This window comes from Notolabrus celidotus, chromosome 12 (assembly GCF_009762535.1).
Source record: "Notolabrus celidotus isolate fNotCel1 chromosome 12, fNotCel1.pri, whole genome shotgun sequence".
Classification (NCBI taxonomy): Eukaryota; Metazoa; Chordata; class Actinopteri; order Labriformes; family Labridae; genus Notolabrus; species Notolabrus celidotus.
In genome coordinates, this window is record NC_048283.1 from 33,344,562 (window position 1) to 33,370,427 (window position 25,866).

Below are 25,866 nucleotides of genomic sequence, written 5' to 3' on the forward strand. Positions count from 1 at the left end.
GAACGTGTCTGATTGGTAGATTAACCTCAGTTTTTATTCCGCCCTCCGTCCACAATAACATCACACACATCTGTGATTCACTTGATTTCTCTTTCTTTCATTAGTTTTTATTTGTTCTATCTTTTTTGTATGTGTGTGTACTTTTCAAAAGAAGAAGCTGTGATTCTCTTGATTTAGCAGCTTGTAACAGTAGTCTTCTCTCAGCCCACCGTGAATGCGTCTCTCCTCCCGGTGTTACGGTTTTAAAAGTGACCTTCAGCTGAACGTGTCAGTGTTTGTGGAGTTTACACAGCTGTTGAAACACAGAGGGAGTTCCTGGGAATGCAAACTAGTTTAGTTTTTATTAAGATTTCAAAATATCCTCATCAGATATTTAATGATCGTCTAAAGACGTTTATGAGGGATGCATCCGGCTGTAAGTCTCCAGTTAACAGGGTCGCTGTTTAAACCAAAACACCGGCCTATCTCTGCCACGGCTTTTTGAGTTCAAAAGGATTTTAAAGCCGTGTTGAAACGTCTTTGCTGCTCACGCTTATCTCCTCTCACGTGTTGATTCAGTGAATCCATCTGTGATGAAATATAGCACCATCTAAAACAGCACCAGCTGAGTCTCTTCATGCTAACAGGCTAACTGTTGTGTTGTGATACCTGCCTGTCCGTCTGCTTCTATGGTGTCATCTGTGATGAATGGCATTCGTCTTTGTTTTACTGCCCTCTACTGGTCTGGTGGTGTAGTGCATTTACTTTTTTTTCCTCCATACGTCACTGGCCTGATTTGCACAATCTACCCGGGACTTCAGCCCGTGGTCGAAATGCAGACAACAATGGGGCACAGGAACCTTTTAGTTCAGGGCAAAGTAGTTCTGGGGGCTAAAAGACCCCAGAACTCCTGGTCGAAATGCACCTAAAGAGAAGTGAAAAACAGATTACATTTTTTTTTTTTTTCACATATTTTTATTTTAAATTCAACTTCTATTTTAATTACATTTTTGTAGAATTATTGATAAAATAAATACATTTAATTTGACATTTTTTTAAGATATTTTGTGACCCCCAATTAGTGTTTTGCAACCCCCGCAGGGCTCCCGACCCCCACTTTGGGAACCCCTGACTTAAAGTGTGACTCAGAGGAACTTGAGTTTTAAATCTGTCTATATTTATCATACTTCAGTTCCTTGAATCATGGCGCCTGCTAGTGGACTGGATGACGGAGGTAGAACAGACATTGGACACACACAAAGAGATCGCTGTGTCCCACGAGGAGATTAAACAACAACTGACTGAGCAAAAGGTGCAGTAAACATTACAAGGGATACTCTTTGGTAATATTAGATTTTTTATGAATACCTAACCTGAATACTTAATTTGATAACAGGAGTTCCAGAAACTACTGAGGTCAAAAAGGCCGATGTATGATGCAACATCAAAGAGTGGACGCACCCTTCATGAGAGAGCTCAAACCAGCCATGATAGACAGCATCTTGAAAACCTGCTGGCTGAACTCAAAGACACATGGGACACCATCAGTGGGAAGTCTATGGAGAGGTATGGAACTGCCAACAGCTGATTAAGAATACCATTTAAGTACACAATCTTGATCTTTGAATATTGATGTCTTATCTTTATATGATTTGCTCAGGCAGCACAAGCTGGAGGAGGCGCTGCTGTTCTCAGGTAGATTCACTGACGCTCTGCAGGCTCTGAATGACTGGCTGTACAGAGCAGAGCCCCAACTCGCTGAGGATGTTCCTGTTGGTGGAGACAAAGACATGGTGCATAACCTGATAGACAAACACAAGGTACAATACCTATCATCTATCACCTGTACATCTGTAAAAAATAACTTAAAAGTCTTTCTCAAACTGCTGGAATCAAAAAGTTCAAACTCACAATGAAGGTTATGATAGTCTTCAAGGATTAGCTCCCACTTCCAATCTCCACATGACTTCTTGTCATTTAATTTCTATATCCCAGACTTTAAAAGTGTAAGATTGCAGAACTGTTTTTTTTCTTCTTGCAGGCCTTCCAGAAGGAGTTGGGGAAGAGGGCTGGATGCATTAGGACTCTGAAGCGCTCTGTGAGGGATCTGACCCGGAGCAGCACAGCTGATGCTCACTGGCTTCAGGAGCAGATGGATGAGCTGGAGGGCCGCTGGGAGGCTGTGTGCAAACTGTCGGTCAGCAAGCAGGACAGACTGGAGGCTGCACTTCAGCAGGTACTCCTCAGAGAAAAAGAAGAAAAAAAATGTGCATGTCATCATTGTTAGGTAGAAACCGTGTATCTCCAAAACCACTACTTTCAAGGAAGTAAAAAGATACCTATGTATTTCACATGACTAAAAACTGCATGAGATTCAACTATATGCTTTCTTTTAATACTTTGCATTCATTACATTTTAGAACGCTTACTGACAGGCATAAAGGGAGATCATTAGCATTGATTCATGCAAAAAAAAATTAAAATGGAGATACAAGGTTTCGGCCTGACAGGGACAATATACTTTCATGCCCTTGGAATGAAGGTCAGTTTGCAGGATTGGAGATGTGCAGAATGTAGCTTTAAGTGAAACCATAACACTACAAATGTATATATATATTTTAATGTATTTAACCAGGAAAACCACATTGAGATTAAGAATCTCTTTAACATGTGTGTCCTGGCCAAGATCTGCAGCAGCATGTTCCAACAAAGTTACAGACAAACAACACAGAATTCTAAGAGATGACAACATATCATGAATTTCAGAACAAAAGTCATCAGTCAAAGCTTCTACAAGCTGATGCATCTTCCTCCAACGCCTTCAGTCTGCTTTTAAAAACATTTAAAGAGACAAGCTCACTCAAACTCAGGAGCAGCGCATCTAAAACTCTTTTTAACCATTTTAAGACACACGTGGAGACTCTAGCCTCCAGTATTTTTTAACTTAATAAAATCACATAAATAGCAAGCTATGGATCGCCTTATAAACAAGGACATGCCAGTGATGTAGTCTAGGGGTAAACAATGCAGACCAGCCAACTCAAGCATACAGGGAGCAGTGAGTTAGAGACTTAAAACTTGTAATGAACCTCAGAGCTCCATGAAAAACAGTGTCCAAAAAATGAAGTGTAACCATTAATGATTACAAACTACAAGTCTTGGTCTCAGGTGAATCTAAATAGAAATATTCAAAGCCACAAACCCCTGCTCTACTTCTATCTTTATCTCTGTCTTTGTTCTTGTCAGGCTGAAAAGTTCGATGGCGTTGTGCACTCTTTCATGGAGCGGCTCACTGAGGCAGAGAGAATACTGAAGTATGGAGTCATACCAGAGGAGGAGGAAAGCTTGCTAGCCTTCCGCAAACAACACAAGGTCAGTATAACATGATACCATATCACCCCCACGCCCCCGCCCCCCCCCCCCACCCTATGGGGAAATGCTTATTCCCCATCTTTGTCTGTGTCCTGAAAGGTCAGGTCAAGGGTCAGGATGTACTTCAGAACAACAAGTTAATGTGGATAATGATTCAGTGTTTGGCTCAAGGGTAGTGAAGGAGGGTGGGTTTTATGGATGCTCATGCTTGAACTCATTCAACCTGATGAAGGAGCAGTTATGTGGCCGTGAGACAGAATCCTTTTGTTCCACCACTGTTTAATAATAATCAAAATGTACGGCATGTTTGGAATCCACCATAACACAGAGGCTAGTTTGATTGTCACAAAAACATTTGCTAACCTGTTAGCTGCAGTCAAACAATGAATGTTAGCATTTACTCCATTAGAATAACTGTTATCCCTGCTTATTGGTCATATTATTGTTTGGTATTGCTTTAAACTGCAATAGGATTAAGCTAGCACAATGTTTCCCAGGAAATAACTTTCTAGCTCATGTCACATTTGCTAAGTTGGATGCTAATGTTAGCTGTTGTTCTAACTGGTCATCAAACATGTGGTTTTACTTTGAAATAAGGCCTCTCCATGACAATACGCATTTCACTGATTAAAATGTTGAATCTTATTCTGCTCCCTCAAAGGAATCCATGAGTGCCTTGCAGGCTCAGGCGGTGGACTTGCAAAACATCCAGTGTCTAGGTGAGGAGATCCTGGCCTCCTGTCACCCAGACTCCATTATAACCTTAAAGTCTTGGATCAGTGTCACCAAGACACGCTATGAGGAGGTGAGTGTGACTTCTTCATTTTGGGAACCAAAAGTCACCATCAAACTGTGGACTCAGCCTTTCAGAGCATCTAAATCGAACTGGTGGATTGTCCCTGTCTTTCTTGTTTTCTGACTCAGGTTCAAACCTGGGCTCAGCAGCAGGGCCAGAAGATCCAGACTAGTTTAGCTGCCATTGAAGCAGAGAAAGAGGAGATCCAGAGGCTTCTGGACTGGATCTCATCAGCAGAGGAGTCCCTCAGCCTTAGAGACCAGGAGCCCCTGGCCGAGACCACAGAGCAGAACCAAGAACTGATCCAGCAGCACATTGTATGATTTTTTCTTCTCTTTTCCCTCACTACACTTTAGGCAAGATTCAGAAAAGAACTGTGCAGATTAAACATGTGAGCTTGAATGAGCTAACACAACACTGTCTAGTTCACACAGAGCATGCACAGTGTTAAATGCACCCTGAACTGTATTACATATCAAATAGTATCTCTTTGTGCTGATGTAGTTTGCATACACTTAAATGAGCTTATATACACTCATTTGGGCAAAGCATTTTATACAAATGGACCTTATCGCCAAACACGCCCAATTAAAAAATACACTCTTACTTTAGTGATCATGTCAATAAATCCAACTCAGGATGACCTCTGACAGTTAACCTCTACATCAAGCCTGTTACTTTACTGTTGTTATTATAACCAGATGTTAGATACATCTATGGCTCAAAATTTGACATACCCTGGTGCATTATTCACATGTGTAAAGACTGTATTTTATTATTATGGATATTATTATTGATATCATTATAATTGACATTATTATTAGGGTGATTATTATCATTATAGATAGTATGATTAGAATTATAATTATTAAAATAATACTAATACTAAACAGAATCAGAATAATAATCATTAGAATTAATATTATCATTATGATTATGTATTATTTATTTGTTTTTTTATTGATTGATTTATTAGGGTTCTTATTTTCGTTATGGATTTTATTATTATTCTAATTATCATTATTGTTATTAAAATGTAAATGTATTATTATTTATAGAATTTTTTTTTCTTAATCTGAACAACCTTACGGAGCCCCTAAAGTGACATGGGCAGAATTATTTTTTTTGATATGTTCCCGTGCTCACACTAAAAATTTCTTGAGATCACAAGAAATTATTGCGTGCTCATGAGAAGGTTTTCCGTGCTCACCAGAAAGTTTGACGTGCTCACGACAAAGTTTCCCATGTGCACTAGGCACCATGTGCGCACTTGAGATCAACCAGTGCATCGCTGTCTTCTAATCTAAAAATGACAGTACTGCAGTTAGTTGAGTTTTATTTCAACATTGGGCTTCATTATAAAGATATTACGGCTTTGCTTGCACACCGTCACCACTTTATTGTCTCAGAACATCACCTAAAACATACATTCTGCTTCGCTGAAGTGTGTTTTTTATCCGATGGGATATGCAGTTTATTTCGCGTGCGCACGTAATACTTTTTTCATACTCACTGGAAATTATTACGTGCTCACGAGAAAGTTTCTTGTGCGCATGGCAAAGTTTCTCATGAGCACGCAATAATATTTGGTGATCTCAAGAAATGTTCTCGTGAGCACAGGATAGTTTCTGGTGTGCACAAGAAAAACAAAAAGAAAATTCTGCCCATGAGAAAACTTTGTCAATAATGATGAAATCTGTATCACTTCAGTCATGAATCAACTTCACAATACCCTGAGATGGAATGGATAGCAGGAACAATTGATGAGCAATATTGGTGCTATCAGCAGCCGCAATCTATTTTTAGTGACTTCTGTACTACTCTTAACTTATCTGTCAAGCTCTTCACCTTAAGTACCTTGAAGTTAATCTATTCAATACATCTGCTTTTTGTGCCGGACATCCGGTTTAAAATATTCGTCATTGAGTAGCTTTTTGTACCAGCTGTTATGGCAACCTCTGACGGCACACACACTCTGTTTTCCGCAAAGACATAACTGTGGCATTTAGCATTGGCCGGAAGTAAGGAACCGAAGTACTTCACAAAATAACAGTTAATTGCCTGTGTCCGTTCAACCGCCGAAAACAGGGTGAATATATAAACTACATAGACAACTCATATTCTCCAGTTTGAAGTAAATCTCACTCTCTTCAAAGTGTTTTCTTTGTTTTGTTATCTAGAGCGGTCATTATGAGTTTGCACCAAAATGTTTTAATTCTCTCAGCTGATCATCCCTCTCTGCAGGTGTTCATGGAGGAGTTAAACAAAAAGTTTCCAGAGGTTGAACAGGCCACCAAGATCTGCAGACACAAGAGCATTCCTAAACATCAAGTTTCCCCCAGCAAACGACCACTCATGAGTAAGCCACCATGAACAGTGCATCTTACTAACATGTGAAAAGAAATTCCTCCAAGTGACTGCTGGAGGACAATAGCAATACTAGTACCAACAAGGTCATAAAGTTGATCCCTATGCTGCTGTTTCTCTATCCAGAGAGGAGGAGCGCTCAGAAGCTTCAGCCTGTCATACCCATTCCCCTGGAGCACCTTGACCCCCAGACCCCAGAGCTCAGTCAGCTGGTCCGTCAGTGGCAGAAACTCTGGCTGCTGGCTGTGGCGAGACAAACCCGTCTGGAGCAACACCAGCAGATGCTCAAAGAGGTAATTGTACTTTTAAAATGTACACAGCTTAACATCTTACAATATAAGCTACCATGGCTTTAAAGACCTTTTTGGTTCTTTTGCATTCATATAATGATATGTTGGATAAAGATGTTTTATTTTACATTTCTACACAGATGGAAGAGTTTGCAAACTTTGACTTCAATATTTGGCGAAAGCGTTACATGCAGTGGATCAGTCATTTGAAGTCACGGATCCTGGACGTATTCCGCAGCATCGATCGAGACCAGGACGGACGCATCAGCCAGAAGGAGTTTGTCGATTATGTCCTTTGCTCCAGTAAGACCAACTTGTCACAACCAAAAATACAATCTTGTATTTTTCATTTCAGAGAATTCAAATCTGAAACACCTGATTTACACAATTTTAATTATTATCTTAACTAAATGAATGATTCTGTCATAAATAATCAGTTATTTGCTTGCAATAAGTTATATTTGGTGGTACGGCTCTGCTCTGGGAGCTCCCTGCCCTTCCATGTGCCTACATGGAAGGGCATAACCTGAGGTAGAGAGAGCACACCTCGCCTCTCTTTCATGTGCATACATGAAAAGCCAAGGCAGGCAGAGCAGTAGCAGCAAAGACCCCACAGAGTGAAGGCAGAGCTGGCATTAATGATGATATGACAGTGGTAAAAATAACTGCAAATCATTGCTATTTGCCAATTAGATGTGCATATGTAATGAGCTGAGCTGTCAGCTGATTGGGGCTGGTGTTAAGAGCAGCTGATGTGCGATAGGACAAGCTTGACGCCATGGCCTGCCTGAACGAGAGCAATCCCCACTTTTGATGCCAATGAGAATATCTCCATTGTTTCTCATGTTGAGGTTTTAAACATCTGTTATGCCTGTTATTACCAAGCGGCAACCTCCGGGCTAAAAATATGAGTCAAATGCAGAAGTGTTATAAACTGCAGTTCATCGAGGATCTGCTTGAGGCTGGCTCCAGAAGTAGAAACCACATACACACCAATTCAAAGAAGCTGATCTTTACAGCAGAAATAAACATGTTTACAGCCTGGTTCAAAAAGACGAGTGTAGTCTGGATAGCTCATTTCTCAATCGGCACACACTGTATGGGGGTGAATTTATTTCTAAAGCGGCAATTTCAAAGGTATTGAGATTACGAGTCTTCCAATGAGAGGCACAGCTGACTTGATTGACAGGCTGGAACACTGTAGCTGTTGGCTCGGAGGCTCAAAGCCCGCCTCTTTATTAAGCCACAATCGCTCAGCAGCAGCAATATGGCTGCCACCGCCGCCGCCGATTGGCCTCAAAACAGCGCTTCAGGAACAGATGGTTGACGTCACGGATACTACGTCCATATTTTATACAGTCTATGGTTATTACCCGGCTTTCTTACTGATCTTCCGGTTGTGTAAGAAGCTTGATTCTGATTGGTCCAAACCCCTTGACAACAGTTATTAACTTTCACTAACATGAGCAACACCAGAGGCAAACTGATCACACGTCACACGAAATTTGGCAAATTTATCTTGTTGACACCATAGACTGTGAGGTGAGGTAAAACAGTTTGCTTCCTTTATCATCATATTGATAAACAATGTGGCTAAAACGTTAGCTTCTGTTAGCATGCTAAATCAGCAGGCTACGGACATTTCCATCTTGGATCCTGTCCATCAATATGATGAAGGAGTGGAGCAGGTGAGAGAAACTTTAGGTTAGCGATCTCTACAAAGAAAGTTAAACCATGAGCGGTGGTGATGATAGCAGCAGGGTTCAAAGTTGTGACATTAGTTTCTTTTTAAAGGTGTGTGAACCACAGAGCTCAGAGAAGAAGGAGAGCTGAATGAGGACAGTTTCATGTTCAATCCACCACAACAGGCAGAGAAGAATCCATCACCATGGAATGATAACTGATGAGGAATCTTACTTGATGTAAATAAATCCTCACAGTTCCAAATATCTCCCTTCTCCAGAATTCCCTACCAACTCCCTGGAGATGAACGCAGTGGCGAACATCTTTGACATGAACAGCGACGGCTTCATCGACTACTACGAGTTTGTGAGCGCGCTTCACCCCAGCAGAGATCCGTACAGAAGAACACTGGATGCAGATCAAATAAACGAGGAGGTATGGATCTGCAGAGTGAAGGGAAACACCCACCATTAAAAACAATACTGTCTGATTGTTCACAGCAGGTTATATTAATGTGACGCATCTTTTCTATTTTTCCTTCTTTAGGTGAGTCGACAGGTGTCACAGTGTAACTGTCCCAAGAGGTTTCAAGTGGAACAAATAAGTGCCAATAGATACAGGGTGAGTCCTTTTTTTTGAATGTGATAAAACATATTGTGCTCTGCTCTCTGAGTTCCAATGATTTTACAGCAAGTGATATAGTTTGTAGTTCATGGTGGTGTTGTAGTACTCCAGACCAGTCTTGGTCTTGAGACCGCTTATTTAAGGTCTCGGCCTTGTCTTGGAATCATAAGCATTTTCACTCGGTCTCGGACTGGGCGGACTCCGTATTTTATATAGACTAGTTGAGACCACCAATGATGCACTCTGTGTCCCTGTCATTACTGTGATAAGAGAGAACCCCCCCTCCTTTCTCAATTCATTCATTTTTTTCCCACCTGATTTTTCCCCTGCACTCAGACATTAATGAATGGAGACAGACGACAGGAGAGAGACTGTGCGCCCATGACCAGAGACGTCTGCTAAAACATTTAATTAAGCAATAATTACACAATCAATAACAAACTCTGGAGGCACACTGAGAGAAGGGTAAAGCTAAATACCTGCCACAGGATTACCACAGTCAACACCTATAACCCATCAGATAAAAACACTACAAATGTTAGAAAATAAAAAATGCACAAAACTAATGAGGAAAAAAAGGCTTGACAAAATAATCCTGCTCAGCTACGACCTCTAACCTCTGCTGAGATCACAGGAAACAGAAAACACAGTTTTATCTCTGATCTGAAGCGAAAGTTAAACCAAAGACGACCAAAACAAAAGAGTCAAAAGTCTCTCACAGCGCGTCAAAAGAAAGACAACAAAGACAAAACCAAACCTTGTTTTTTGCTGTTAATTGTATTGAAATCAAGCTTAAATAAAATAAACAGAAGTCTTTCATTTTGTTAACCCAGAGGAAAACTTTACTGCTCAAGGCTTTCTCTTCTAAGTCTCTGGAGACAAAATTGAGATTCTCCCTTCAGCCTCATTCAAGTTTCAAATTGTTCTCATTGGTTTCTTGTTAGTTTCTCCTAAAATTCACTAGGAGAAATAGTTGAGACCATGACATGAGTCTTATTTGAGACTTAAATGAGAGATCTCATTACTGGCTAATTTTCTTCTCTTTTTTTAAAAATATATTTTTGCCTTTATTTGAGAGGACAGCTGAAGAGAGACAGGAAATGTGGGGAGTAGAGAGCGGGGGAAGACATGCAGGAAATGGTCAACCGGCCGGGAATCGAACCGGCAACCCCTGTGACGAGGACTGTAGCCTCTGTATGTGGGGCACTTAGACCGCTAGGCCACCAGCGCCCAAAATAATCCACCCCTTTAATTATAATAATCTGGCTAAATCTGGTCAGCCCTTTTGCAGCCCATATTTTAAATAAATGGTCGGTCATACCTGTTGTATGAAATCTCTATCTTTTGCAATTTCTCTCAAATCCACTAAATCTTTGTGAAGTTGTTTTGTTCTAAACAGACTTGTAAAGGAAGGACCAGACTGTGAAGTCAAAGAAGAGATCATTTGACATCTAAATAGCTGATCTTTCAAGTGGTTCAAATGTTTTAATGAGAATTGTAAGTTTGTGGACAATTACATTGAAATGTTAATTTTGCAGGGCACTATAAATGTTGATGAAAAGATGAGCTCAGGCTCTTTCTTCGCTCCATCTGAGCTCAACTTGAGACACAAAAACTGAGTCTGACAAAAACAAATGGATGAGGTTAGATTGAGACAGTTGAGAGAGCTCCCTGATTTCTCCTCCTGAGCTCTAAAGGAGTCACAACACTTGAGGAATACCTGAGAATCATTTCAGATTCTGACCAGATCTACTTTTGAACTGAAAGGGAGACTAAGCTGAGACTTTTTACAACTTTTTTTCTGGAGGCAAGAATGAGAAACAGGAGACATAAGCTATAATCTCATTTTGCTTTCAAACAGATCTCATTGTTGTCTAGGAGACAGAAATGAAACACTTTTGAGATCTCCTCTCTAAATTTATTTTCATATGGGAACTCTCATCATGATTTTTCATTGATATATGTGGTCTTGTTCTTGTCTCGGTCTCGCCCTGCCTTGGTCTTGGTCTTGACTCGGTCTCTGTCCCTAAATATCTTGGTCTTGTCTTGGTCTCGGTGCACTCTGGTCTCGGACATGTCTAGGTCTCGGTTAATGTGGTCTTGACTACAACACTAGTTCATGGTTGGTTTTCCGTCTGTTTGTTGTAGTTTGGAGATTCCCAACAGCTGCGAATGGTTCGTATTCTGCGCAGCACGCTGATGGTCCGAGTTGGCGGAGGCTGGACTGCTTTGGATGAGTTCCTGGTCAAGAACGATCCCTGCAGAGGTCAGTAACCTACTCCAAATAATTCCTGCAAACTTAGCTTTCATAAAAAAAAAACCCTGTGCACAATCAATCTTTGAGTGCATTGCTGATGTTAGGTAATGTTTTCATACACTTTCATATTATTAAGAATGCATGCATCTATCTATAAGAGCTCGACACACAGTCTCCAGTGTATTCTGCTAACTTCCCCCGCTCTGCCGCCCACAGTAAAAGGCCGGACCAACCTGAAGATCAAGGAGAAGTACTTGTCCCCAGCTGGAAGCTCCTCTAAGGGTTTGACTGTCAGCAGGTCAAACTCCAGCCTCAGCCTCTACAGCAGTGCCTCTGCCCCCACCAGCCCCATGACACGCAAGGCAAGACCACACTCCTTTTGCTAAGGCCATGTTGTTGATATATCCTTAGACTTGCCTATCCACCCCAGAGAAGTTTTGCAGGGTCTACCTAAGTAATCCTCATATGGGCTGAGATTTGTGCCACTAGAAACTCCGTCCATTATCTTGATCGTTTTATCCCGTTAGGGGTCACGGGGGGCTGGAGCCTATCCCAGCTGGCTTCGGGCGGAAGGCAGGGTACACCCTGGTCAGGTCACCAGCCTATCACAGGGCTAACACAGAGAGACAGACAACCATTCACGCACACACTCACACCTACGGGCAAATTAGAGTGACCAATCAACCTGGTGAGCATGTTTTTGGGCTGTGGGAGGAAGCCGGAGTACCTGGAGAGAACCCACGCATGCACAGGGAGAACATGCAAACTCAACACAGAAAGGCACCTGCCCAGCCGGGGATTCATACCAGGAACCTTCTAGCTGTGAGGCAACAGCGCTACCCACTGCAGCACCATGCAGCCCGCCACTAGAAACTGAAATTGAATAATTATATTAAATTTGAAAAGCATGATTTGAAATAGAAATTGTTTTGAAACTGAATTTATTTGCTTTGAAATTGTATTTAACCTACTTGAAAATTCAACTCTATTTCCCTTAACTTCAAAAATAAAATTTCAATTTCAGTTTGCACAATTCAATTTCAGTTCAGCGTGGCACAACCATTACGTCATGTATGTCCGTGAGGAAGAGTAATGGTTGTGCCACGCTGAACTGAAATTTTTTTTATTTTTTTTTTGAATGTAAGGAAAATAGAGTTGAATTTTCAAGTGGGTTAAATTCAATTTCAAATCAAATAAATTCAGTTTCAAAACATGCTTTTAAAATTCAATATTATTATTCAATTTCAGTTTCTAGTGGCACAAATCTCAGCCCACATCCCCATATGTTTGTACGGTGGCCCTGAGAGCTCACAGCACTGCAACTTAAGAAAACACATGCAAAAAGACAAAACACAAGCAAATTAAGAAAACATCTTCATCAATTTGAAAACACATGCCACAACACAACACATTAGAAAAACACGCTGCAAAGACCACAACACAACAGAAGTGTTTCCAGAGGACACTTAGAAGTGATGCACATATACGGACATGCTTGTAGTTTAGCAGATCACTGCAATAGGCTGAGTCATGCGATCACATTGTAAAAATAAATCAAAGACACTTACTTTTTTATCTCATTTTCCAACACCACTGACGGTAAGATAACCTTATTAGCGCTGTGAAACAAAATCCGCGTCAACAACAAGCATGTCCGGACGTGTGCATCACTTTTAAGTGTCCTCTGGAAACACTTCTGTTGTGCTGTGGTCTTTGCAGCGCGTTTTTTCTAATGTGTTGTGCTGTGGTCTTTGCAGCGCGTTTTCTTAAGGCTGCGCATGTGTTGTCAAATTTATGAAGATGTTTTTCTTAATTTGCTTGTGTTTTGTCTTTTTGCATGTGTATTCCTAAATTGCAGTGCTGTGAGCTCTCAGGGCCACCGTATGTTTGACTATTTCATTGTATAATTCAATGTACACAAAATGCAGAATCTTATCCTGTACAACGTGATACAGTGATAACGTGTTAGTAGAAAAATCGTGTTTCTGGAACATGTAACCTTTCAGTGTTGTCTTGATGCTCTTATTAATCAAGCATGTCATTCTTCAGGCGTTGCTGCGCAGAAGTTTCTCAGGTGACCGCTGCATCCGTCCCAGGAGCTCCATTGCTGCTTTGGGCTCTGATTTACAATTTGGAACAACAACACCAACAGGGGAGGACAATTCTCCCTCACCATCAGGTTAGCAAATCATCTACCTGAACTTTGCTCTGTCATGCAGAATTACAGTGTTCAATGAATGTACAAAAATGTAAATAACCTCGAACTTGACAACCCTGACTCTTCTGTTTTCCTTCCCGTTCCCCTCCAGAAGAAGCAGAGAGGTTACCCACATGATTACCTCTGCCCCTGAGCACCACGTGTAAATGCTGCAGAGCTGAACCCAAACACAGCCTTGGGGCCCTGAAACAGAGCGATAAGAAGAAAAAACGTGATAGAGGGCCAAATAGGAATGCTTCAGCCCCATCTGAAGAGCAGACACTGGAAGAAACGCACAGCAAAGGTCATCAGAGGTGATGCTGAAGGGTCCCTTTAAAGGATCTGTGAATAAAGTCCTCTCTGTGTGGACAAAGAGGACGTCACTCTGTGCAAGACAAGATTTTCTTTTTTGCTCCTTGTTGCATCTCATACAGAGGTATCAGAATGCCAAGATAGAATCAATAAGTTCTGCATGGATGCTTATTGCATGAGAGACAGAGCCTTGCTTGAATCAAATATTGTTATTTCCAGCTTTTATTTGTATTTGGTTTAAAGAGACAGTGAGACAGTACCAGACCCTGAGAATCACACTCCACCATGGGACACAGGAAAAACACTTTAGTACATGGTGTGTTAAGGTGTCATGCTGTCTGACTGTCCACATACCATCCAAAAATAACAAACATATACCAAAACCATAAGTATGTGAAGGTTACAGTTTGCTGTCCTTCAGCTTTGTGATGTTTTGTTTTTATGTCAGTCCATGAAGTTGACATTGTTGGCAGGGCCACGCTGTTTTTGTTTTTGACCTTTTTTTTGAATCAATGATTTCAAATTAATGTGTATTTTTTTAAGACTGTTCTTTACTGTAAGGATGTTTTAAACACTGGAGATTGTGTAACGAGCAATGCACTAAAGTACGACAAAGTCATTGTTGATTTGTAGAGATTATTTCTCAGGATTGGTTGCCTGTGGATTTATGTTTTTCTATGGAACATTACTGTGAAAATGTAGTTTCTTTCTTCATAACACTGTACTTCCTGGGAACGTTTTGTTTAGCACATTGTTTTCATTAAAAATGCACTTTGCTGTGTCCAACTACTGTAGATATATTGTTGTGCTAAGAGGAGAATTTGGCTGTTGCTATGATATGAAACAGAAAAAATGACACGGTAACACACTGGAAATGTTTGGTTAAATGTTGGATTCCTTCAGTAAATCTACTTTTTAGTTTCCTTGTTTCCTTTTTTTCAGCCACTTTAACCAAAAGCAGTATATTTTAAGTTTCCTGTGTGTCAGTCTTGCCTCCGTTTTTATTCTATTGTCATTCTTTCAACCGTGTGTAAAGAAACATGTACATATTTTTACAAGGTTTTTTCATGATCCTGATGGTACCTATATGCATACTTTCAGCAAAAAGTCCTGAAGTACATTTTCCTTAGAGAGAAGCAACTGCAACTCCACCACCAGTCTGCTGTACAGGCTTTAGTGTTGCACTGTGCCTGGCTTCTTCTCTGGTTTCATTGTATACTTCTTAATAATGTATTGTAAAAGTACCGTTTTTGTACATGAACATTTGTACCAGATCTACCTGAGAGTGGAGACAGTAGCTGATGTAACAAGTTGCATATTGTCTATGCAGTTGTCAAAAAGATTTTTAAAGTTAAAAAAAATGTTTTTATGTGATAATTACTTTTTCCTCTTGGCCTCTACGTGATGTTAGGGAAGGTACTTTTTATTTTGCTCTGAAAATACAATGGCTGGATTTCACTTCTCTTGCTATGCACCCTGATCTTTCTGTACTGTAAATGTTTCTATACCCAGCACTCTTTCTGATGTCTAATTTAGGAAACCTGTAGATTAATGTCACTAATGATTTTACGTCCACTTGTATAAAAATGAATCTTTTTGTAATAAAAAACAAATATCCAATGAAATTCTTAGTCTTCTTCAGTAGAGTTTTTATGTGTAGCTTTGTGATAACACAACTGTTGTTCCTGTAGACTTAATCTAGACCATGATCATCTGGTCAGTCTGGCTTAATAAACTGATTTTTTGGCAACTTTTTCTGGATATGGAGGGAACAAGTTGCTAACACTTAATTGATGTACTATTGCCTTCAATACAGCCCCTTTCACATTCTTTCATTTAACAAATTATTATATGTTTTTTGCCATTGAATCTATTTTGGTTTCAGAGTCTGTGGGTAAACAATGGGAAATTGGTTAGCTTAATGTGGCAAACGTTAGTACAGCTAGCACCTCCAGCTATCAGTCCTACTTAAAGGTGACATATCATGCATAATTGAGTTTTTAATGGTTCTTTACCTGAAATATGTGTCCCTGGCATGTCTACAAACCCCCCGAGAATGAAAAAAATCCATTCTGCCCCTGTTCTGATTTCTCCACCTTTCTGTAAATGTGTGTGAAACGAGCCGTTTCAGACTTCAGTGTTTTTGTTACGTAACAACAATATCCGGTCTGTCACGGAGTCAGAGCTCGGAGCTTGTTCAGCCCATAGACTGTATAAAATAATACTGAATCCCCTCCTCCGTTTTTCATTACCTGCACACATGTGTGCTAACAAGGAGCTTAGGAGGGAGGCATGCTAGTTGTAGGCTGTCTTAATAAACACAAAGGTCGGTTTTACTCCCCACGTCTGCAGATTTGAAGATCTAGTGGATGATTTTTATTTGTCATGGATAAGTGCTAGCGCTAATTAGCATAGGCACATAGCTATATGTTCATAGCTGTAGCTGTAGCTGTGTACCAAGACACACGTCGACATACTGACAAATAAAACAACAAGAAACACTAAATCTGTGACCAATCCTTCAGAAAAGGTCCTGCTGCCTTTCTGGCAGAGGTCGGTTTGACTCCCCACGTCTGCAGATTTGAAGATCTAGTGGATGATTTTTATTTATCATGGATAAGTTCTAGCGCTAGTTAGCATAGCCACATAGCTACATGTTCGTAGCTGTGTACCAAGACACACGTCTACATACTGATAAATAAAACAACAAGAAACACTAAATCAGGATCAGATTCAGAGGGTTGAAGTAACGCGATCTCTGAGCAGCCGTGTATATTCAGCCAACATGTAAGCACTAGATCAACGTGCTGGAGAGCCGAGGCACATCCACTTCCTGAGGGGGCGTGGTCAGAGGGAAAACAGAGTGTTCTGAGGAGGACTGAAGAAGAGGGTTTTTCATGCAGACCAAAATCTGATTTCAAAGTGTTTTTTTGAGCATAAACTTTAAAGACATGTTTTGGGGACCTCTTAGACTAATATATATTGATGAAAAAAGCGTGATATGTCACCTTTAAGATAAGATAAGAGAAGATATACATTATTGGTCCACCATTGGGGGAAATTATTTTGTTACAGCAGCTTACAACACGGGACAGGGGAATACAACAATGTACTAACATAGTAAAAAAATATAATAACAATAATAATAGCAATGTTAAACATAAAATAGAATAAAATAAAGTAAAATTGAATAAATAAAATAAAATAAAATAGAAAATAATAAAATAAAATGAAATTAAATGAAATAATAATAAAAAATATGGCAACTATTACAGATATATACACACTATGTACACTTCTATCTGATAAATAGACAAGGTAAGTTATTGCACAGATAAAATTGCACCAGGTTATTTAAAAAAACATACTCAGTATGAAGAACAGTGCAGTGCAGTACTTGCAAGTTCCTGTCCACATGCTTGTGCTGGTTATGCATTGTGAATGAGTGATTCTATGCCAGTTTAACCAGACACAGCCTACATACAACTATATCCATTTCTTGTTCAAAAAGAATGACCAAATTGCGCTGCACTGTAGGATGTTATTCTACAAAGGTTCAGGAGTATCAAAGACTTACATTGACATACTGCCTGCAGCAGCTTCTCCCACTAACCATAAAAGCGTTGTTGTCTGCAGCTCAGTGGAAGAGCAGGTCATCTCTTATTCAGAAGGTTGGTGGTTTGATCTTTGGCTCTTTCAGTCTACATGCAGAGGTGTCCTTGGGCAAAACCATAGACTGTATAAATAATGGACGTAGTATCCGTGACGTCACCCATCTGTTCCTGAGCGCTGTTTTGAAGCCAGGCGGCGGCGGCAGCCATATTTGAAATGCAGAACTCATCCAGGAATATTGTGACGTAAAGAGGCGGGGTTTGAGCCTCCTAGCCAACTGCTATGTGTTCCCGTATGGGAGTCAAGTCAGTCATGTCCTTATATGGGCAAAAACTCATAATCTTAATATCTTCTGAACCGTTGCGTTAGAAATAAATTCACCCCCGTACAGTGTGTGCCGATAGAGAGATTAGCTACGTAGAGCCAAGCCATTTTTTGAACCAGGCTGTAAACATGTTTATTTCTGCTGTAAAGATTGTCTTTTTGAATGGGTGTGTATGTGGTTTTCGGTGTTTCTGAAGCCAGACACAAGCGGATCCTCAATGAACTGCACTTTATAACACTTCCGCATGGGCTTCATATTTTAAGTCCAGAGGTTGCCGCTTGGGCAAAACACTGAATCCCAAATGAATGATCAGATAAGGGATGACGAGCAGATTGACACTTCACATAGTAGCCTCTGCCATCAGTGAGTGAACAGTGTGTGCATGAAAGGGTGAATGGGACAGGTACTGCAGTGCATGGAGTGCATTGAGTGGTTGGAGGAAGCACAAAGTAAGTGCTTTCCATTCATCATTCAAATGAATGTTTCTGCATTGTAAGATTTTTTGTGTAAAACTCAGTTGTTTTTGGTTAAATAAAAGTGAATACGTAATAATACTGGATGAAAACACCTAAATGTTAAGTTAACATGTTGTGTAACAGGTCACCATGAAAGTAGACAGAGAAAGAATGAGGCTTAAGGTCAGGTGTTCTCATATTTAAAGATACATTCTCACAGGCAGCAGTTTCTCTTGTGAATAACTAGATCAAGTTCCCCTCCTGTTGATGTTGAACAAGTGACTCTTTCAGACTCCACAATGTACATGCAGTACCAAAAACACAGACATATTAGTTTAAACACGGAGCCCAGCAGTTCTGAGAAAGAAAGCAGAGTATTGTACTTCTACATAAATACTCACCCTGACTGCAGGTCACTGGAGCAGCCTGTACACTATTCAGGATTTATCAAACAGCTCTGTCCTGTGACTGGACATCAGAGTCCTCTGCTCACAAATGATGGATTGTTAGTTTTGACCATTGAGGTCATTGAATGAGATCCCAGCTGAGATGTGAGCTGAAAGGGAGACATAAATTATGATGATTTAGATCATTATACTTTGATGTGATGGCTGTGAAAGCTTGTTTTAATGCTATTGTAGGTGTCCACTGGGATCATATTGCAGACCTTTAACACATCATGCGAAAATCAAATGAACTGTAACATGATCAGCATTCAATCATTTTATATTAGGGGATAATACAACTTTTTTTAATAGTCACACAGGAACAGGCACCAACATTAGGCGTATAACAAGGAGCATGTTGGAAGCTCAACATGAATGTAAAGATTTAAAGAAGCCACCAGAGAAAATGGCATGTAATGTCAGCATGTACACTTTTTGGTAGTTTTGGTGAATGGTACTGTTCATTGAGTTTAGTAAAGGAATCATCCCAGAGCAGAGTCAGGTGTATGTGCCTGATTGCCCCTGATTAGGAGCAGGTGTGGGAAGCTTATATATACTCCAGCAGCCTGTTGCACCAGCTGTGCTTAAGTTCAAACGTAGCCTAGTTTGAATCTAATTTCTCAATTAGGATGGAGTTTACACTCTACTAACGTCTTGGGCATTGCACCAGCTGAGATAGTTCCAACGTCAGCCTAAGTTAGAACTTAATTCTTACACTTAGCCACTAGTAGGTGTACAGTCCTCCGTGGGGTACCGGTTGCCATCGAGTGTCGTTTTGAAAGGTGGGATGATTTGGAGGATGAGGAACCGATCACGTCAGAGTCACTTTCCTTGCCTTCTTGGCCGCAAACTCAGCAATAAGATCTTCATAATCCAATTTGGATACAATGTCCTTCTCAAGTGGCTGGGCTCAGCCTTAGAGATAGGGTCAGGAGCTCAGACATCCAGGAGAGGCTCAAAGTAGAGCCGCTGCTCGAGAGGAGCCAGATGAGGTGGTTCGGGCATCTGGTTAGGATGCCTCCCGGGCGTCTCCCTGGGGAGGTGTTTCGGGCGGGACTATGTCTCTCAGCTGGCCTGGGAGCGCCTCGGTATCCTCCCAGAAGAGCTGGTGGAAGTGGCCGGGGAGAGGAGTGTCTGGGCTTCCCTGCTGAGACTGCTGCCCCCGCGACCCGGACCCGGATAAGCGGAAGAAGATGGATGGATGGATGGATGTCCTTCTCAATTGATAGCAGGGCAAGCCCACACAGTCTGTCCTGTGAGTTGGAGGTGCGCAAATAATTTTTTATTGGTTTCAAGTTTGAAAAGCTTTGCTCACCCGATGCCACCGTTACTGGAAAAGTCAATGGACCCTGAGTGCAATCTCACAGGAAAGTTTCTTAAATTCCTTTGAGGTAACAAAGTGTTTCAAGTGCTGTAGTTGTTCCCTTTGGGATTATCTCTCGAGGTATCCTCGAAGAGGTCCGGTGCATTCTTATCCTGAGATTCAGACTTGATCAGAGCATCACTCAGTCTTGTGCATTGTCTTTGCAGGTCAGTCTCCTCCTTTTCACGCAGTTTGGTCAGATCAAAAAGAAATCCAAAAATGTTGCCAAACTCCTGCATTTGTTTAACATGGGTATGGAGAGTAGTGAGGGCCTGGTCCACTATCACATTAAAACAGTCCGTTATATACACCTGCTCTGGGTCTGGAGTACACTCGTTTTCTTTTTCATCATGTTTGCTTTTGTTTCACGTTCACCGTGTTGCTTTTATTACAGGCTCAGTGTCCATATCAGAAGCAATCTCTGTAGTAGTAGCTTTTACAGACACACATCCAGTGTCTCTGACTGACAAAATCATATAGAACTAATGTATTTATTTAAAAATAAATAAATAAATATTAATAATAATAATAATAACAATAATAATAATAATACAAGCGGCGATGAACGGGCCCTCGCACACCCGCGGCCGCCGCCTACGCGAGCCGCTGCCACATGTAAACGGTGGCCTGATATTTGCCATCGCATGATGCGAAAGCTAGATCTGAGAGCATATACTGCCTCAGGTGGTGCAATTGTTCCAAGTTTTTGGCAGATTGCCAAGAAAACCTCAAAACTTGACAGTGTGCCATGCCCACAATTTTAGTCTGAACAGAATTCTTTTAACAATAATTTAATCGTCAATATGTCTGCTACAGAGAAAAACCCTAGGAGTAGCTCTCAAAAGTATGCACCCTTATTTGGGCGTCATTCTTCACATTCAAAGCTGTATTTGTGTTTGATGCCCCGCCTCAACGCCTGCCACGCCCACATTTTTTGTCTGATCAAAATTTGTTCTGAGAATTTTTTCTCGTCAAGGTGTCTACTATAGGTTTCCCTTGGTTTGGACTGAATCGGAGAAAAGCTCTAGAAGTTAATAGCGAAAGTATGCACCCTTATTTTGGCCCCGTTTTTCATGTTCAAAGCTAGGTGGCGCTCTTCCTGTTGAGTTTGGGATATGGGTGCAAGTGGCTTTTTTGTGCGTCCTGATGCCATGAATATGGGTAAAAATTTTCAAGCATGTAGCTCAAAATAACCCCTATGGGGAGGGGTTTTTGAAAACTGTAGGGGGCGCTAGTGAGCACATTTTTTCGACTTTTTTTGCGAAACCCATAAAATGTTGCAATTTTTACCAAGACGGATGAGTGTGTTGGATGAGGTGAGATTACGTGCATTTTAAAGTCACAAAAATCCCTTTTCCGAATTTTTTTTTTGATGCCCCGCCCCAAAGTCTGCCACGCCCACATCTTTCGTCTGAATGGAATGCCTTTACTTTGTATTAATCGTCAGTGGGTTTACTATAGAATGTGCCTCGTTTGGACTGAATCAGAGAAAAGCTCTAGGAAAAATTAGCAAAAGTATGCACCCTTGCACGGACCCATTTTGTCCCCATTTTTCATGTTCAAAGCTAGGTGGCGCTCTTCCTGTTGAGTTTCAAATATGGGTGCAAGAAGCTTTTTTGTGCGTCATGATGCCATGAATATGTGTAGGACTTTTCATGCATTTAGCTCAAAAAAACTATATGTGTAGCATGTTATTTTTACCTCTAGGGGGCACTACTGATTTTTTTTTTGCAAGACCTATAATTACTTGCAATTTTCACCAGACCCGATGAGTGTGCAAAAATATCCACGCTTTCATTCACGGTCAGGGGTCCAAAAATGCGTTTTAAGTGGCGGAAGAAAGAACAATCCTTAGGGTTACAATAGGGCCTTCGCCACCAGCGGTGCTCGGGCCCTAAATAATAATGAACACAGCAGGATTGCAGGTGCAGGGCCCCCTAGTGGCGCGAGGCCCTGTGCAGGTGCACAGTTTGCAAAGCCCATGCGACGGCTCTGGTTGTTTGTTATTTTGCAGAGAGGCACAAATGAGTCCTTTTGACATCACTCATAATTATTTGCCTATTCCAAATTTCAGTCTCACATTCAATAACTCAACTCTATCTCCTGCACCTCACATCCGTAACCTTGGAATCATTTTTGACAGCAACCTTTCTTTTCAGCACCTCGTCACCCAGCTCACTAAAATGTCCTTCTTCCACTTCAGAAACATCGCCCGCCTCCGTCCATTCCTCTCTTTCTCTGCTGCTGAAACACTAATCCACACATTCATCACATCCCGTTTAGATTACTGCAACAGCATCCTTTACAGCACATCTTCCAAAATCCTCCATAAGCTGCAATACATACAGAACTCTGCTGCAGGCCTCCTCACCTGCACCCACATGGGCATACCGCATACAGTTTAAAATCCTCCTGTTACCCTCAAATTTACTAACATCTTTTATCCTTGGGGTCAATTTGACCCCAGCAATTTATACCTCCAGAAACTGATTGTTACCCAGGTTTATGTGTCAGGTACTTTGTGTTTCTTTGTTGACTACCTAAATAACCCTTTAAATAAAATATATTTCAAGCATGAACACAATTTAAAGCATTAGAAGGACTTAATTTGTAAAACAGAACATCAAACTGCTGTGAGTTTGTCATGCTCTCGTTGACACAGCCTTGTTTCTATGTTATCAAAATGTATGACACAGGACTCATCATTGAATGTCTTTAGAGACATGGTGGCTGGAAATATTATATCTCAATATAAAGGTTGGCGGTTTGATCCCAGCTCCTGCAGTTACATGTGAAAGTGTCCTTAGTTATAGTGACCTCAATATCATCAAAAACAACCAAAACAAATGTGTGTAAAATGTTGATATTTCTTATGTTAAATACAGCTAAAACAGCCTGGGGTCAAATTGACCCAAAGGAACATGATGCTTAATTTTTTTTTACAGGAAATCTGAACATATCAACATTTTAATTTTAGTTTTCCCAGTTGTCCCCATTAAATTAGGAAAGATCATGAAATATGAAGCCAAAAAAATGATGTTAGTCATTAATTTAGAGACGTTAAACATTGAATGGGGTCTAGTTGACCCCAAGGATAATAGAAGGGTTAAAATCCACCTCCTTACCCACAAAGCCCTCCACCACCAGGCCCCTTCCTAACTCTCTGACCTCCTCCACCATTGTCGTATCTTGACTGCCCGTGATGTGTAGATGCAGAGGGAATCTTCGTGACACTGGCTTGCTTGTTTAGTAATGCATTTATTACAAGAAAACAATACCAGTATCTGACAAGCACCGCGGAATGCCTGAAAGACAGCGTGTCAATCTGTGTCTTGCTGTTTGCAGTTTACCAGCACTTCTTATAGGTTCGAGAGCCAGTGACATAGCCCACTACAGAGAACAAACTTATCTTAACATCTAGTCTTTTGTGTATTTTCCTTGGCTCTGCTGACCTAAGGGTCGCAAAACTTATCCCTGCAAGTCACAAAACAGGAAGGGGGTCTCTATCTAAAAGTCCTTGAGAGTCTGAGACAACATAGATTTCTCTTTGACTTATTTTATGTCAGATACTTCACCATCACACTCCTTCCCGTGACCTGCGTTCCTCACATGCACACCTCCTACTAACTCATAACGTTCCTGTCATTAATTTATTTACTTGCTGTGTTGTTGTTTGCTTCGGACTATTATTTTTTAGTAAAGCCACGCTCCCATCTTTTGTTACTGTAGCTCGGGTTCCCAAAGTGTGGGTTGGGATCCCCTGGGGGGTCGTGATACATCTTCCAGAATTTTTTTTTTTAAATGTATCTAAAAATAGAACATTTGACCCATTTATAGTAAAAAATATTTACAAAAATAGTAGCTAACCTTGAAATAAAACCTTGAAAATAGAAAATGTAATGAGTTTTCTTGTTTCCAGATGACTCCTAAGTTTAGTGTTAGTGAACAGTTAATTATCAAAGCATCAGTAGCAGCAGGTTCATTCATAACATCACAGGAAACACAGACACATGCTCATATAGGTAGAGTCATTTTCTGCAGACCAGCTAAATGAAGACACATTAAATCACTTTGGGGGACAGTGGGGGTCGCGAGTCTTTGGCAACTACATATTGGGGGTTGTGGGCTGAAAAGTTTGGGAACCCCTGCTGTAGCTGATATCATCATCAATCAATCAATCTTTATTTGTATAGCGCCAAATCACAACAAACGTTATCTCAAGACGCTTTTACAAACATAGGAGGTCTAGACCACTCTATGTCAAATTATGAACAGAGACCCAACACCAAGACAGGATAAGACTCAGTCTGACCCCACCTTAATCCATCATGAGCATTGCACATTGCAGTATTTAGCTAGTTACAGCAGAGAGGAAAAACTTCCTTTAACAGGCAGAAACCTCGAGCAGAACCAGACTCATGTTAGACAGACATCATGCCTCGACCGAGTTGGGTCTGGAAAGACAGATAGAGGGGAGTAAGAGAGAGAAGTGATAGTGATGAGACGAGTCGTAGAAGCTGTTGCCGCTGGAGTCCAGCACGTCCGTATCAGCTGGAGCCCAGATCATCCACAGCAGGAGGACGTCTACGGCAGCTCAGAGGAACCTACGAGACAATGGAGCTCAGGGACTCCAGAAAGGTCTATGGTTAGTAACTTTAATGGGACAGGGAGAGTTAAAGTAAGTGATGAAGGGGTTGGGGGGAAGGGGGTGAGATAGGATCCCAGTGTGTCAGTGCGCCAGTTCCCCCGGCAGTCTAAGCCTATAGCAGCATAACTAAGACCTGGTCCAAGCCTGATCCAGCTCTAACTATAAGCTTTATCAAAAAGGAAAGTTTGAAGCCTACTCTTAAAAGTGGAGAGGGTGTCTGCCTCCTGGACCCTGACTGGTAGATGATTCCAAAGGAGAGGGGCCTGATAACTGAAGGTTCTACCTCCCATACTACTTTTAGAGACTTTAGGTACAACTAGCAAGCCTGCATGTTGGGAGCGTAGAGTTCTAAAGGGGTAATAGGGCACTATGAGCTCTTTAAGATACGAGGGTGCCTGATTTTTAAGGGCTTGATATCTGCAAATCCAACTCTATCCAAATCCAACAGCTTCTCCTTCACCATTGATAACTCCTCCGTCTCACCCTCCCCCCAGGTTAAGAGTCTGGGTGTCATCCTTGACAGCACATTATCCTTTCAATCACACATCAATGACATCACCCGGACCGCCTACTTCCATCTTCGTAACATCAATCGTCTCCGCCCCTCCCTCACCCCTCACCCTGCCGCCATCCTTGTCACTTCCCGTCTGGACTACTGCAACTCTCTCCTCTTCGGCCTCCCTCACAAATCCCTCCATAAACTCCAACTGGTCCAGAATTCAGCTGCCCGGATCATTACCCGAACCCCCTCCATCCACCACATCACTCCTGTCCTCCAACAGCTCCACTGGCTCCCTGTTCAGTTCCGCATTCAGTTCAAAGTCCTCCTGTTAACATTCAAGACCATCCACAACCTCGCCCCCCCATATCTGTCCGACCTCCTCCTCCCTCAGATCCTCTTCCTCCATACACCTGTATGTCCCCTCCGCCCGTCTCACCACTATGGGGAGCCGAGCATTCAGCCACTCTGCTCCCCGTCTCTGGAACTCATTGCCACCTCAACTCAGAAACACAGATTCTTTCCCCCATTTCAAATCACAGCTCAAAACATATCTGTTCAAAACCACCTACTCCGTCTGACTCCAATTGTCATCTTGTTATTGTTTCTATTTTTTCTTACCACTTTGTTAGTTTATATTG

At 41.3% G+C, this 25,866-nt stretch overlaps 1 protein-coding gene and 1 long non-coding RNA gene across 3 annotated transcripts in view; one reads left to right on the forward strand and one right to left on the reverse strand.

The window, feature by feature from the left end:
- macf1b (microtubule actin crosslinking factor 1b) overlaps positions 1-15,502 on the forward strand; it is a 54,245-nt gene extending 38,743 nt beyond the window's left edge. For both annotated transcript variants that reach the window (XM_034697114.1, XM_034697113.1), the window contains 16 exons: positions 1,172-1,291; positions 1,376-1,545; positions 1,640-1,799; positions 2,021-2,215; positions 3,226-3,351; positions 4,013-4,156; positions 4,276-4,464; positions 6,392-6,506; positions 6,641-6,807; positions 6,945-7,107; positions 8,768-8,922; positions 9,034-9,108; positions 11,260-11,377; positions 11,585-11,730; positions 13,418-13,547; positions 13,678-15,502. In XM_034697114.1, coding sequence (XP_034553005.1) covers positions 1,172-1,291; positions 1,376-1,545; positions 1,640-1,799; positions 2,021-2,215; positions 3,226-3,351; positions 4,013-4,156; positions 4,276-4,464; positions 6,392-6,506; positions 6,641-6,807; positions 6,945-7,107; positions 8,768-8,922; positions 9,034-9,108; positions 11,260-11,377; positions 11,585-11,730; positions 13,418-13,547; positions 13,678-13,703 — 2,199 coding nt within the window. In that variant the 3' untranslated portion in view covers positions 13,704-15,502. The remainder of the gene's footprint in view (positions 1-1,171; positions 1,292-1,375; positions 1,546-1,639; positions 1,800-2,020; positions 2,216-3,225; positions 3,352-4,012; positions 4,157-4,275; positions 4,465-6,391; positions 6,507-6,640; positions 6,808-6,944; positions 7,108-8,767; positions 8,923-9,033; positions 9,109-11,259; positions 11,378-11,584; positions 11,731-13,417; positions 13,548-13,677) is intronic.
- Positions 1,102-13,017, reverse strand: LOC117822411. The gene is made up of 3 exons (XR_004633166.1): positions 12,937-13,017; positions 1,891-2,221; positions 1,102-1,749 (listed from the first exon to the last, which is right to left on the reverse strand). It is a non-coding gene; the product is annotated as an uncharacterized LOC117822411 (long non-coding RNA).
- Positions 15,503-25,866: the final 10,364 nt, after the last annotated feature.